The sequence below is a fragment of the Accipiter gentilis genome, chromosome 1 (genome assembly GCF_929443795.1).
Source record: "Accipiter gentilis chromosome 1, bAccGen1.1, whole genome shotgun sequence".
Classification (NCBI taxonomy): domain Eukaryota; kingdom Metazoa; phylum Chordata; class Aves; order Accipitriformes; family Accipitridae; genus Astur; species Astur gentilis.
In genome coordinates, this window is record NC_064880.1 from 49,056,776 (window position 1) to 49,072,370 (window position 15,595).

A 15,595-nucleotide genomic window follows, 5' to 3' on the forward strand; every position below is an offset into this window, starting at 1 on the left:
ATGGGCAAAACAGACTCAACTTTGGCAAAAAATTGATTTATTACCAAACAAATCGGAGTAGGATAATGAGAAATAAAACCAAATGTTAAAACAACACCTGCCCCCCATCCTTCCCTTCTTCCCAGGCTCAAGTCCACTCCAAATTTTCTCCACCTCCTCCCCTCCAGCAGCACAGGGGGATGGAGAATGGGGGTTGGGGTCAGTTCCTCACACGTTGTCTCTGCAACTCCTTCCTCCTCAGGGGCAGGACTCCTCACTCGTCCCCTGCTCCACTGTGGGTCCCTCCCACGGGCTGCAGTTCTTCATGAACTGCTCCAGCGTGGGTCCCTCCCACGGGCTGCAGTCCTTCAGGCACAGACTGCTCCAACGTGGGTCCCCCATGGGGTCACAAGTCCTGCCAGAAAACCTGCTCCAGCCTGGGCTCCTCTCTCCACGGGATCACAGCCTCATTTGGGCACCCACCTGCTCCACCGTGGGGTCCTTCCCGGGTTGCAGGTGGATATTTGCTCCATCGTGGACCTCCCTGGGCTGCAGGGGGACAGCCTGCCTCACCAGGGTCTTCCCCACGGCTGCAGGGGAATCTCTGCTCTGGCACCTGGAGCATCTCCTCCCCTCCTTCTTCACTGACCTGGGGGTCTGCAGGGCTGTTTCTCTCACATATTATCACTCCTCTCTTGGCTGCACTAGCACAGTTTTCTTTTCCTCCCTTCTTAAATGTTCTTCCAGAGGCACTACCACTGTTGCTGATGGGCTCGGCCTTGGCCAGCAGCGGGTCTGTCTTGGAGCCGGCTGGCAGTCAGACATAGGAGAAGCTTCTAGTAGCTTCTCACAGAAGCCACACCTGTAGCCACCCTGCTACGAACACCTTGCCATGCAGACCCAATACAAGCACCGAACACTAAAATAAAAAATTACTCTGTAAAAATACACTGAGATATTCTTAGACTATCAGTCCATTCCAGTTCTATCTTCAGCACTTTTGGTGATTACCACAAACTTTGCAAATTCAAAGTGTACGGACAGCCATCATGAGTTACATTTTACTTCTGTCTTTTATATAATTCCTCCCCTTGTAGTGCCTTTACCTTTTTAGGTGCATACTTCACTTCACAATCAGCAGATATGTTCATTGGCTACTGAGCCACAGGTTGACAGTTTGTCACATAATTATTATGATAGTCACTCTGAGGAGGTTTTTTTTCTGCCTTCAGCTAAATACTAGCTCTTTTTCTCCAGTTCAATAATCAAGTTTTTCTTTCTCTTCTTCCCCACCCGCCCCATCTCAGGATGCAGCCTTTTTAAAGCAAAGAGATAAAAGCACCACTGACAGCAGTATGCTGATGGCCATGACAGGTGAGGCAGTATTTTTCCACAAACTCATTGGATCTGTTAAAAAAAAAAAATCAAATTATATTTTTTCATTACTCCTTTTAAAGGGACAGAAATGTAAGGGTGCCCTCAGACAAGATGACCAGATTGCTTCTGGGTGTGGGCTGCTCCCTTTCCCACAGGGACTGGCAAATCTTCCCATAAGGCAGAAAATTACTTCTAGGCACAAAATTCAGATTGAAAAAGGCCTGTGCCCTAGGGATGGGATGCTCCCTCAGGAAGGGCACAGGATATGCATGCAGCTCATCACTGGGAGGACCAGCTACTCATTTCCCATCTCTCCAGCAAGCACTTGAGCTGTATTGTTAGTGCCAGATACCCCACAGTGGCAACAGCAATGGTTTAAAGTTGAAATATTTACCTTTACTAGTAGTGATCTTTCAAGGACTACATACAGCCAGGTACATCTCAGTAGGAGCTGCAGGTCTGGATTAGGTGGAGGCACTTTCCTGACTCAGACATCTGATCTCCTGGGAGGTGTGAGAATTCAGTGACGCCGCACCAGTCAGTAATTTATGCTGCCCACCTGTGGGAAGCTCCCTTCTCCACAGGAGGTACGATTTAGGGATACCTCCTTCTTCCCATTCACTGGGTAGGGAAGTCTGCGTGCTGCTCATAAGGTGCAGGTGCCTAAGCCGTGGGTGATTAACTCTATTAACTCCAGGATTGGATCTACCCTCCCAGCTACATCACCGGTGTCAAAAGGCCGGCTGGGGCTGCAGGGGTAAGAGTCACTCAGCCACACGCACGGCCTGCAGGTGAAGGGTTGGGCAGAGAATCAATCATGCCAGGTGGAAGGGTGTCTCAGGATGGCTATCAAGACCTCCGAGCTGCTGTTGTCTGCTCTATTAAACGCTAATGGGCCGGGGTTAGAAAAGCCTCGAGGAGTCGCTCTGCTGGGAGCTGGGGAGCGTGTACGTGTGGGAGCGAGCTGTGGTTTACAGCCTAGATGAAAAGAGCAAAGGATGAGCAGAGCTGAAGGATGGTGTTTCTAGGGAAGCCAGAGGGAAAAAAAAAAAAAGAAAATGGTTCTCATTAGCTCAAAGAAATGATCTGGCTGTAGGTATTTGCAGAAAGGGGTAGGAACAAAGTCTCTGGAAAGGCCTTCCGGAAGGGTTAGCAGGAAGGGGCAAGTAGGGAGAATCCGAGTTAATTAATAAACTAGACCCTAAAGCTTTTGAACACAAATTGCTCCCTGTGATGGGCTCTCGGCTGCAGAAGGGAGGGAGCCGGTGCAGCGGCGTGACCCAACACTGCGGGAAGTCCAGCTCTAGTCACTTTGCTACTCACTATCTATAAAGAAGGCAGCTCTTTCTAGTTGCCAAATGGCCAAACAGTGTGTGGAGGCTGACTGTAGGTCATTCATCTGCTAAGGAAAGAAATTTTCCCAGGGTAGTAGTAAGGTGTCTTATCAGCTGCAGAGTTTGGTTCATCATCTCTTTGACCTTTTCTGCTTTAAAATCTCTGTTCAAGTCCACCCAGAGCTCTGTTTCTGTGGGCATGCTCCTCATTTTCTACCTGAAGTTTGAGAAAGACATTGTAAACTCGGGTGTAACCTACAAATAGGCAGGTCTTCCTATTTCTGTTGTTGATTTTGTCGAGTCCAGCGGTTGAGATGGGATTAGTATTTAATCAGGGGGAAATTTCACTCCCCTTGTGAGTGAAAATTAGTTATTTTATATATTGAGGCACTAATCTACAGTCTTTTTTACTGGGGTGTGTTATTCTGCTCTTGCAGAGTGCCATGCAAAGCAGCCACTTCCAGCGCACAGCTCAGAAAGCCTGGTTTTGCTTAAACATTTTTATTTTACAATGCGCATCATAGTTTATGTACGGTGAAAAATGCTCCTCGCCGTATGAACTTTTGGATTGCTGTGCTGAGCAAAATCTCCACGGTTTTCTTCTAAACACCTTTCTTAGCATAACTCATTACTCACAGTGTGCCGCTATAATTTATAGATGGCTGTGCCTTGAGGGATGAAATGACCTCTGTCACTAACGCATAAATAAGGCTTAGGAATGCCAGGATTTTCATATCAGATGCAGTAGGCTTCTTTCAGTGTTTATATAGAAATAGCGGCATTTTATAGATTTATTTAAGGCTGCAATAGTTTTGCGAACATTATGCTGCCAACATTACTGTCTGAAATAACAAAATTGGAGCCCAAAGATGGGGGAGAAAAGCGCACATGATGGCTATTAAAAAATAACTGGCTGTTTAGTCAATACAAGTTCAGAAATGTTGGCTGGTAAATCTCAACTCTTCTCTAAGGTTTGACTGTGTATTAAAATATATCAATAGATATTCTATTATGTGACTAACCTATTACCTGGAGACTTTTTGACAGATAAAAAATAGCGTAGATATCAATCACCTAAAAGGTGATTAAAAAAAAAATCTTCTCACTTGGCTGTAGCTTTTTTATCAAGAAACGAACAGAGAAGATGCTGATTTCAGGCTATGGAAGCACTGAGACCAAATTCAGGCTATGTGCAGATAGATGAAGAGTAGGCTAAAAAAAGCAAGCAGTTTTCAAAACGCTGCAAATTCTGCGTCCTGGGGCACAAATTCAGCTCTGAATGCCACCCACGCACCTTGGCAGTGTGCAGCCATGGGGATGCTACCACTGGGCTGTGGATGGCGAAGGGGAAAGAGAACTGGAAAGTGTTCTCAATTCATTGTCTCCTCTCTAATATGGCTTTTGTCAGTGGGGATCTGACCTCCCTTTAAAGCTGCTTGAGAAAAAAAGCCTTCCATCTGCATCTTTCATGGGCAGGTGGAAGTTAAAAATGGCCTCTGTGTGGCACAGTTTGGTCCCCAGGGTTTGACTCTCCCTTTAGTGGTGTCACCTTTCCTTTGCAGTAGCCATAGAATCATAGAATGGTTTGGGTTGGAAGGGACCTTAAAGATCATCTAGTTGCAACCCCCCTGCCGTGGGCAGGGACACCTTCCACTAGACCGGGTTCCCCAAAGCCCCATCCAGCCTGGCCTGGAACACTGCCAGGGATGGGGCAGCCACAACCTCTCTGGGCAACCTGTGCCAGTGTCTCACCACCCTCATAGTGAAGAACTTCCTCACATCTAATCTAAATCTGCCCTCTTTCAGTTTAAAACTGTTACCCCTTGTCCTATCACTACATGCCCTTGTAAAGAGTCCTCCTCCAGTTTTCCTGCAGGCCCCCTTTAGGTACTGGAAGGCTGCTGTAAGGTCTCCCTGGAGCCTTCTCTTCTCCAGGCTGACCAATCCCAACTCTCTCAGCCTGTCTTCATAGGAGAGGTGCTCCAGCCCCCCGATCATCTTGGTGGCCCTCCTCTGGACTCGCTCCAACAGGTTCATGTCCTTCTTATATTGGGACCCCCAGAGCTGAAGGCAGTACTCCAGATGGGGTCTCATGAGAGCAGAGTAGAGGGGGAGAATCACCTCTCCCGACCTGCTGGTCACACTTCTTTGGATGCAGCCCAGGATACGGTTGGCTTTCTGGGCTTCAGGCACACATTGCTGGGTCACGTTGAGCTTCTTATCAACCAACACCCCCAAGTCCTTCTCCACAGGGCTGCTCCCAATCCACTCACAGCCCAGCCTATGTTTGTGCTTGGGATTGCCCTGACCCCTGTGCAGGACCTTGCACTTGGCCTTGCTGAACTTCATGAGGTTCACACAGACTCACCTCTCCAGCCTGTCAAGGTCCCTCGGGATGGCATCCCTTCCCTCCAGCATGTCAACCACACCACACAGCTCGGTGTCGTCGGCAAACTGGCTGAGGGTGCGCTCAATCCCACTGTCTGTGCTGCTGACAAAGATGTTAAACACTGCTGGTCTCAATACTGACCCCTGAGGAACACCACTTGTCACTGGTCTCCACCGTTTACTAAGTTGCTTCAGGTTTACACCACTGGAGGTGAAAGGAGAGTCTGCCCCTTTGTGACTTATTAGACACCCAGAGTGGGATGGCAAACACAGTGAAATGCTTTTTTTTAATCATTATTATGTAAAACTGAATTATCAGTTACAGCTGAGGCTTCATTGCTTGGTTTTCACCAGTGATGATTTATGGATAATTATAATTAGTCAAATAGGCCATGAAGACCTTTAAAAAAAATCTAGCAAGGAAGAGAACATTTTAGTCTCACTAAACCCACTAAATTAAACGTGTAGTTTCAGCAGAGGACAAAGAAGGGCTTACTGAAAACTTAATATAATAAAAATGGTCTTATAAAGATTTGGTGATGCTACTAGTTAACAGAACTATATTTTGTCTGAATCTCTTAGGATTGTTAAAACTAGATTTGAAGTGATTGCAAGTGAAATTATTTTGATGAAAATATCTCTTCATAACACAAACTTGTCTTAAACTGGCAGAATTTTCTGCTTCATGTTGTAAAGTAAGTGAGGGCAGCATCAGTCACATTCTGAACTCAGGAGGCATAATTACAAGGAGAAATTGAGAAAAAACTATCTAGATTGTGCTACTGTTATAAATGACTCATCCTTTCATAACTGGAAAAGCTTGTTCACATTTCTTAAACATCTTAAATATCTCAAAGAAGAGCTGCAAAACGCCAAGACTATTTCCAACCTACTTTTAACACAAGGCCATTATCCCTGTTTATTTTTTCAGTTTGTTGTAGCATCACTAATGGCTCTCTGCCTATAAAAGTTATGAACCTAATTTAACTTTAAAAGTCTTGTTTCTGTACCATGGAAGGCCATGAATTCATACACAAGTCAATTTTTTCCACATCTTGTATTGGCTTCTGTTTTGTTGTTGTTGTTGAAACTAGATCTTGTTGCTATGTAAGCCATCAAATATACTTCTTAAAGATTGTCTTGTAATGAACTCTATCTTTCAGTATGCTATTGAACCAAGAATTTGGAATCAGAGAGGCAGAACACCATGAAAAAGACCATAAAATAAACCTCCCTCTATTTTAAAATGTACCATCCTTCTTTTCTGTGAAAAGATGTTATTGTGTCTCTGGTCCATGAGTATAAAAATTACTGAGTGCATATAGCTGAGCCTGCCTCTACTGCAAATTCTCGCTGCTGAAAGATACAAAAAATACTAAGCAAAAATTGGCTCAGGCACATGTACCTGCTACTCATACCAACTTCATGGCATTCAAGCAGCAATGTAAGTGCAAATATTCAAGTTGCCTTTAGAAAATAGTAAAATGGATAGCTTCTGTGAACTCACTGCAATTCAAAGAAACGTTACAGATCCTGAATCTGGTAAACGGTATTTAATAATCTTGTGGCGAAACAGTTTTCTGCAGTAGTTGTAAGTATAGTGAGCGAGGAGCAGCACTGATAAAAATGTAACAAAGATTTAAGAAAAGGATTTGATGCCCCCTAGCGTTTGACCTTTTTTGCCGAAGGCGGGGTGACATTACCGTGTCTCCCAATCTGAGATTGACGCCGTTCATCTCTACGTAGGAAAACGACTGCAGGGTGGTGTCACGTTGAACCTGCTCTTTCTTGCCAGGGGTGGACAGGCGCGACCAGACCACCACGTACTGCAGCGGCGTCTTTGAGGGGGGGCGGCTGAAAGCGCACTTCAGGTGGACGCGACCTTGCACAAGCTCGGGAGTTATCACCGGTTGCAAAGCCAGGCTTGTGAGTTTGTCTGGAAGAAGGAAACAAAAGAAGGATGTAACTCAAAATGTTATTTTAATCTCACAGTTGTTCACTCAGCGAGAAGATTTCAATATAACTAAACATGGGAGAAATGCTACATTTTATATTCTTGTGATTTGATTATTAACTATGCAAGCAAGAAAATGTATTTCATACCAAGTGCAAAAATCGCTAATTGTATACTGACTACCCATTGTTGTTTTAATAGTTGACCTGGTTTTTTTGTGTTTGGATTGTTTTTTTTTTAATTTTGCAGTAAGAAAAATGTTATTGAAATGAAACAGATTAATACAAATTAATTACTCTGGCAAAGGCCATCAGCTTTGCATTCCCCTGAAGCACAGCCTTTTGATCCAAGTTTTGCAATAAGTACAGAAGAGATATGAGAAATCATTATGTTGCAGAGGTAAACCGACTCTCAGAGAGCACCCAGCCCATATTGCCATGCTGTGAAGATCCTTTCCAGGCTGTTCTGGGACATACCTTGGCTGAGTCTGCTCAATATAATCTCCCTCTGCCCAGAATAATGCCATTGCTCTAAAAATACAGCCTGCTTTCTATAGGCTTCAACGAGTAATGAAGCCTGAAACTTTTCTTCCTGTTAAACTCACCTAGAAAGTAGAAACAAAAAGATGTATAATACTGTAGGGTGATGTTCTTCCATCTCTAGAGACTCAGACTCAAATGGAACATGAAGCTGGTTCAGATGCTTTGAAAGGATAAATTAAGTAACTTTTTGGAGTAGTGTAGAAAATATTATGGAAGCCCAAGAGAGTAAGGTATGAGGCTGTTATAGCAGAATGAAGAACCAATATGTTAACATCTGTCCAGGGCAAATAACAAGAGGTAAGAAAGAGAAACAAGTTACTTAAAAAATGAATAAGGGCCAGTTGTTTATATCCCTTTCTCTTTTGTTTCTAAGGGAAGCTGCCTCAAACTGTGGCTCACATCATGACTTTCTGCAGGAAATTGTTCCAGAAGGACAAAGTTAGGTGATCAGCTCATGGGAAGATGTGAGCAGAATTGCAAGCACGTACGCCGCTTTTCCCAGCCGTGTCCTTCCTGCCAAGCTATGAAGCTTTAAATTCATTTTGTTTTGCAGCTCAGAAGTGCCGACCGATGTCCTGTTCCCGAGCCTCCAGCGGACGGGGCTGGGGGATTGACCCCGGCAAGAAGCCGTGACGATGCCAGCTGGACCCAGCTCCGGGGCTGCGGAGAGGCTCCTGTGGTGCAATGTTCACAGCTGAATTTAAGACAGGGAGTTAACAAACCCAATTCAAAACTTCAGCTTTGGATGTTTTCCATCCAATACTTGATACTGCAAAAACATCCTAAAGACAAGAAGTTAAAGACTCGGGAGAGCTGGACCTCACTGAAATGCCTAGGAAAAAGGTGAAAGTTTCGACGGCAGTGGTAAGAAAAAGGCAGAAAGTCATTGGTTTGGGATAGATGGAGAGGGACAAACCTTTTAGGAAAAACGCAGGCAGATTTACATTGCTAAACCAGTGTAGATCAACAGAAAGGACAAAACTAATCACCCAAAAGATATTGGTAAAAAAATTCTTCAAGCAAGGGTACTGGAAATCTTATAGTTTAAAAAACCCCCCAAATTTAAACTGGAAAATGGCTGTATTCAGCTAAAAAGTAATTTCTGAGACAGAATCATGGAAATTAAAGAGCAGTTTCATTTATTTTAATGGATATTTTTTATTTCAAATAGTGAATAAATCTCACTTTATTTGAGCCTTTTTTTTCTCCCTCTTCTTCATGTGGGAATGTTAAAATATTGATAAAGATAAGAAAATAGATATCTCTCTCTTTAAAATTTATTTAAGCTTGAATTTTGCCTGATTGAAAGGTGATAACCCTAGTTTCTCAGTGTGTCATGTCTCTGTCCAAAAATGCTGAAAGGAAAGTATAAAAGTATTTTTTTCCTTTTGAGAAAGAACTGTCTTTTCTGACTAAATCTATATGCACCTGAACATGCTCTGAAGTTCAGAAGGTTTAACTGAGTGAGCAATTGCTTTCTGCTATTCCTTTGTTTCCTAGCTACTGAACAGAGGTTAGATCTCTTGTAGTAGGCTGAAAATTATTTCTGACGAGAGTAATTATATAAATGTCATGAAAAAGATGTTATCTGTTGGGTTTTGTTTTCTTTCTGGAGTTTCAGAATTATCTTTTGGGGGGGGATACTGGATTATTGAAGATAAGTACAGACCTTAGATACAGTGTCGTGGGTACAGTGCCTCAATAAAACCGAGATGCCTCCGCTCACTACGTGTGCAACTTCAAGCCAAAGTGGAGCCAAAGACAGTAGGAAAGGTTACATGTGAACTGTAACCAAGCAAAGAACACTTCAGTAATACACACCAGATTACATTTTGCACTGGTAATAATAGCTATTCTTCAGGAACACCTTGGACTGCTGCTGATTTATTTTCTACACGGTCTGCATCTTGCTGGGAGCGATGCTTGACTTGCAAGGTCACTGAGATGTGCATTGCAATACCAGGACCTTTGAACACAGAGCCAGAAAAGCATATGCAACCTTATTGATAAACAATTCACTGATCCTCACCTTCCGCGCAGTAGCCCATGCATCCTTGAGTAGGCTGCAGGAGATACACAAAGAATTCCCCGCAGTTCCTGACGGCGACGGGTATCCGAAACAAGCAGCAGTCCTTGGTGCCCCCGAAGAAGACCTGCCAGGTAGCACAGGCCGTGAGCCGCTTGCTCTCACCGGGAACTGGCAGGGATTCAGACTTCAGCGACAGCCACACCGGAGCTTGTGTCCCGCATTTATTCATCTGAAGATGCACACAAAAGAAACTGTTTACAGGCGAATGGGGTAAGACTCCGTGGAGAATCACTAAAACCCAAGAATTTGAGTGTGGTGAACTCGGAGGGTCAGTGAAAAAGCTGTGTAGGTGGGGATGAAAATGTCTTGCTCGGTTTAGAGAGGTGACTTTACACAGATAAAATTCTCAAAGAACACAATAACTGGATTCCAAAGTATTTTCCTCTATTTTCGGTTGGTTTGTATGAAAGAGATGAAAGCATGTAAACAGGCTAGATCCCTTCTCTGGGAAGCACGCTTTGGGCCGCGCCAGCTGGCCATTCCCATCCGTGCTTCGTCTGTGGCAGAAGAAAGCAAAGGCTGACGGAGCACGAGGGGCAAGACGATGTTAGGACTATCCTGAGCAGGACACCGCTACGCTCAGAGCATCACAGACCAGCACCTTTCTCCAAAACAGCTGCAGCTTCAGCTGCCATTGTCCTGACAGCTCCTGCCCTATCCCTCCGGCACATCCCGGACGCATCTCTGGGGCCTGAGCCTCTCCCTCGTTCCTGAAGGGAAACACATCTGGAGGATATAAGAAGCACATGTGCAGGGTATACATGATTTGATCACATTTTCTGGGGTTTTTGACCTTCAGGCTTCTATCTATTAACAAATTCCCTGAATACCCTGGACATAGGAAATCCCAAAGTAGAAGGGTTTGGTCCTAAATGGTTTAGACTACGGCATTTGGGGTCATGGCTGGGAGAGGCTGCACCAGATTTACCTTTCCCAATTTACAGACAGATGTTCAGGCATCTCGGATCTGAATTGCCCTCTGTACCTGCCTGGCTCTTCCCACTGCCTAGAGGGACATGATTATCCAAAGCTGTCTTTAAGTACCTCAGTGAGGAGATTAGGTATAGTTGGAGCCTAATAAAATATACACAGCCAATTACAATGGTAACTCGTTATTCTGCACTGTTACCTACCATTTGCCAATATGCAAAGCATACAGATATTTGAGCTAAAGTTTGAAAATTATTACCAAATACTGAAAATAATTTACTCCCAGATATCAGTCATGTTCCACAGAGCGTGACTGCTGCCGTTGCTTTGCATTTCTTCAGCCAGCAATAGTGAACTATCTCTAATAGTCCGACTCCGGGGACACGCTTCCTCCTGGTGTGAACATTTGGCTATAGATCACATTGAAAAAGAAAAACCCACTATTTTTTCCCATTGGCCTGGGTTTGCTGCTTCACTTTTTAAGATCAAAAGTTGTTTGTGACAGCAGGGGAAGCGGTGAAAGTCAAAGGATAAATTTATTAAGTCACGCGCCAGTGCCCTCCTGTAGTTTGAATTTTACCTGGGAGCTATACAAGCCAGAAAGCGGGGACAGGGAAGCGGAGGCTGCACACCCAGAAGAAGAAGGTATTTGAAGAAATTAAAGCATATGGCATGACACAGTCTGATTTCCTTTTGGAGCTAGTTATTGTCAGGCTTCTGAAAACAAGAGACACCATTAAAATTGTCCAAAGTCTTTTTTATCCCCCAGAAATGCGGCAGCGGCCGAGCAGAGGGGCTGACCCTGCCCTCCCGTTCAGGTGCCAGTGTTCCCAGTGTCCCTGCAGAAGGCACTGGAGGTCATCCAGCGCAGCAGGTCCCTGGGGACAAACAGCGTGCCGGCGTTGTGTTAGCAAAGGAGAGGAGGGGATCAGCATGAAAATGCTTTTACGTGGAACTTTAGACACATCCCTTCCCTTCATTTATTTAAAAGCCGTGTTGTGTGTAACTTTTTAAGAGGTTTGTTTTGCTTATTTATCTACAGCTTTAAGGGACACCAGTGCTTTCTGTGCTGGGAAAAATGCAGATATTGGGAATTTGTTCTATCCTGGTGACATTCCGACCTAGAGAAAGAGATCTGATGTGAAGTAACATGTTTCCAAAGCATGTTTATAAGCATACACCTGTAAATACACAGAAGACTGGAGCAAACATCATCCAGAGAAGAAGTACTGTACGCGAAGGAAGAAGGATGGGCACAGAGAGGACAGCAACTGGAGCTTAGTGGTCTCTACGTCATACAACTTTTATCTTCTTGCTGAGATACTTGCACCTTGAATTTCTTTTTACTCCAGGTAACTGCTGACATCAGTGCCTCTGCATGCGGGAGTAAAGGTTGCTGGACTGAATCATTATTTTTCAAATGCCATTGAAATGCAGGTATTTGTGAGTGTACCTCGCAGATGTTTTGAATCCCACAAGCTGGGAAGAGTTAGAGTAGGGGGGCCCAGAGCAGAAGAGATGAATGAGCGCTGGAGCTCCACAGGTGTGTGCGAGCTCACAGAAAGCCCTGAAGGAAAATATTTTGGTAAGGAGACACAGCGCAGCCCACCCATCCCTCCTGGGGTGCTCTCCTGAGGACCTGACCCCATGGCTGGCACCGGCGCTCGCTGCCCAACAAGGAGGAAGAGGAGGAGGAGGAGGAGGAGGAGGAGGGATGCCAGCACCGCTCATGCCATAGGAAGCATTCCCCCAATGCTGCTAACAGCCGCTGCAAAGGGCTGTTGTCGCCTTTTAATGACATTTGGTTGCTGAACGGTGACCTTCATCGCTTCGAGGTGACTTGATCTCCTGCAAATACCTGTGGCTCAAGGAATATTTGCACCCGTGGCTGAGCAAACTGAAAAAATACTCCAACGATTTTCTGTAGAAGACCTTTTGCTGCTCAAAATAAGCTGTTGCATCCATCTGCTCCTGCCTTTGCCAGTGTAACTGGCCCCGATGTTTCAGCACTGCTCCATTTGGGAGTGCCGCCACTGGGCTGTCTCTGGCCAGGCATGCACGGTGCCTCAGTTTCCCCAGCTGCTGCCTGATCTTGGGCAAATCACTTACTCTTTGTGTACCTCACTTCCTTATCTCTAAACTAGAGGTAGAGGTGGCTGAGATAGTAATAGCACTTCCCTGCCTTGCAGCAGTGCTGAAAAGATAAATTCATTAATGAGACACCCATCTATCTGCTGTGCTGTTGGTCATAGAGATAAATAGACAGACACAAGTGCATTCTGGCTGCGAAAAAAGACAAAATGCAGTCCATGCGTAAAAGTGGGTCTGTATCCCCTGTTATCACATAGAGGTAAAGAAACAATGCTGAAATAAGAGGATGGTGACTTTCTCCCTCTTTGTATTTATCCTCGCCACAAGTCTGTGAGCCATTTCAGTGCTCAAGAAAGTATGGATTAGCATCGCTGATGTCAGCCGCCAGCATTGTGTGCAGGCTTTCTGATAACACCCCGCTGTGATCTGCAGCACCCCGGATTTGTTCTGGCAAATCTTGCGCTGAAACCGTTTGAGCAAAATAGTTTATTATGTAATGTGCACAAATTACAAGCAGTAATGAACCCTTTTGACTGATTTTGCACCCAGGAAAAGTCAGACTGTGAGAAAGCAAGTTATTGTAACAAACTATGATACAGTATTGCAGGCTGGCCAAGGAAGAATTTGAGTATAAATCAAATATTTCTGTTTTCCTGGCAGCTTTATGACATACGTGCATTTATTTTCGGCTTTGAGCTACATGTTGTCCATCTCAGTCAGGCAAGTTGCCCCATGCTAGCTGAGAGGATTTGCTGCGTGAGGCCTCTGTGAATTAGAAAGCAGACCTGGGAAGGCAAGGGCAAATGTATATTCATGTATTCAACCAGCGTTACAGATAAGAACAGGAAAAAAAACAAAGAAAAAAATATTTTAAAAAAAAGTCTAGGAGAAGAGACTTCAAAAAGCCAAAATTTTCAAGTCCAAGCTGTAGCATAATTAGCATTAAATTTTGTAGCAGTCATTTGGGAGAGTAAACAGAAAATGGAATACAGAGGTAGTAAACGATTGGCATTTAAGATATAGCATTTACCTGCAATAACTACAGTCATGGCTGCTCTACGAATAGAGCAAAGCTGTGGGAATCTCACACCATAATTCAGCAGCATTTCCAAACTGAAGAAGAGGAATTATACAGCTGCTTGCCCAGAAGAGCAAACGCTGCCAGTCTGTCACAGGCAGGAGCTCGTGTGCTGGGAAGCCGGTGGTGGGGATCAAGACCCTGGCTTTGCTGGAGTTCTCCAGGCGATCTACGTAATTTAGACTGCACAGGAGCACTGTTGCTGTGGCGTGCAAAATATCCGTGCTTCCCACTCGAAATGGAAGCTACGCAAGCAGGAAAACAAATAAGCTACAATGCCGGCAGCACTGGAAAATACATGTGTGCCCACAGTCTGTCCATTTATCTCTGAGAACATTGGTAGGTCTAATGAGAAATAGTCTCTCTCCCTACAGATCCTGTCTCCCTTATGTGTCTTTAAGCAGTGTCCTGGATGGTGAGCTGCAGTGGACGTCTCATTAACACTCCACAGAAGAGATCACAAGCGTTTGGTTGCTTCAGCTGACATGTTTACTTGGACTTGCAACTGATCATTGGCATGGGAAGTTAGTGAAGTAAACTATATTCTTGTAAATGACCTAAATTTAGGTCATTCAGTGCATCTGAATCAGCTATCCAGTGACACAGCTTGCACAAATGAGAACTTTTCTAACGCAAAAAGGAGTTTTTAGGCTGTTTCCAGGCTTCTTTAGTGCTCAGTATCCTTTCATACTTTATCCAATTACAATTAAGTGGTGTTTTTAATCTTCAAAGCATTTTATAAACCTTACCTAATTAATCTTCGCAACACCTCTATGTGGCAGGTAAGCATTCATTAAGTATTTTTGATTCGTAATTAGGCACCGGCTAATCTTTTAAATAATTTAGTTCGGAAAACCTAAATGAAAAAAAATTAAATTTGATCCCCCTTTGCCAAAACAATGGGACAAACCATTCTTGTTTAATCCAATGATGTCTCCTTCCATTTAGTTGGGGTTTGGAGAATCAACTCGTTTGATTGATTGAACACTCTAAGGTTCTTTATAATTGCACAAAGAAATCAAGCTTGATTGTTCTTGTCACTTGGGTATTGCACTGAAATTATGCTGTTAAAAATAAGTAGCACCATATGTGAGCGATGCATTGTTTTAGTTAGATGGAGATGGAAGGTTTTTTGGTATACTGTTGGTTGGCAGTTAAAGCATTGTGATTTTGCATCTGTTATCCACTCAAAACTTTACTTTGTCTTAGTTTTTTGAATTTCTTTGTAGTAAGTTAAACTAAATAAGATTTTTTTATTTCAATCTGGGGCCGAACTCCACAGAAATCAGTTTACATCAGGAATATCTGTAGTAGCAATTAAACCATTGCCTGTCTTGTTTTCTTTCAAGTACATGCTTCTGAACAATAGAGGCTGTAATTGTAATTTCTACAGAAGGCTTTTTGTATGCCTGAAAAACAAATAAGAAAAACAAAACCTCTTCATACCTACTATTATGATCTTGGAGTATTCACATATATGTGAGAGAAAGAGAATTACAAATGAAACCAGGAAATAAAACCTTGAAAGTGTCACTTGCTTTTAAGTTCATAAAACAATTGCAAATCAAAGTCAGATTGGATTCAGAGCAAAATAAAAATTGAAACAAAATAAAAAATTAATAGTATGCAGTTGAGCTATTGTATTTCGATTGTGAGTATAAAATGTTCTACAACAGCTTAAGTAGAGGAGGAAATTAAACCGAGCATGAGAAAAGTAAATCTTCTTCTCCAGGGGCTACAATATTAAGCATCATAGGCAGGTTAGATTTTACATGCTTTAACATGACCTTGTTTTATACACCAAAGATTAACATTTAAGCCTACGTTTCAGCC

General features: G+C 43.6%; 1 protein-coding gene across 1 annotated transcript in view; it reads right to left on the reverse strand.

The window, feature by feature from the left end:
• LOC126038618 (von Willebrand factor D and EGF domain-containing protein-like) overlaps positions 1-15,595 on the reverse strand; it is a 188,179-nt gene that overhangs the window by 129,773 nt on the left and 42,811 nt on the right. The window contains exons 3-4 of the mRNA XM_049800584.1: positions 9,604-9,832; positions 6,782-7,014 (exon numbers count right to left, since the gene is read on the reverse strand). Of these exons, the coding sequence (XP_049656541.1) occupies positions 6,782-7,014; positions 9,604-9,832 (462 nt within the window). The remainder of the gene's footprint in view (positions 1-6,781; positions 7,015-9,603; positions 9,833-15,595) is intronic.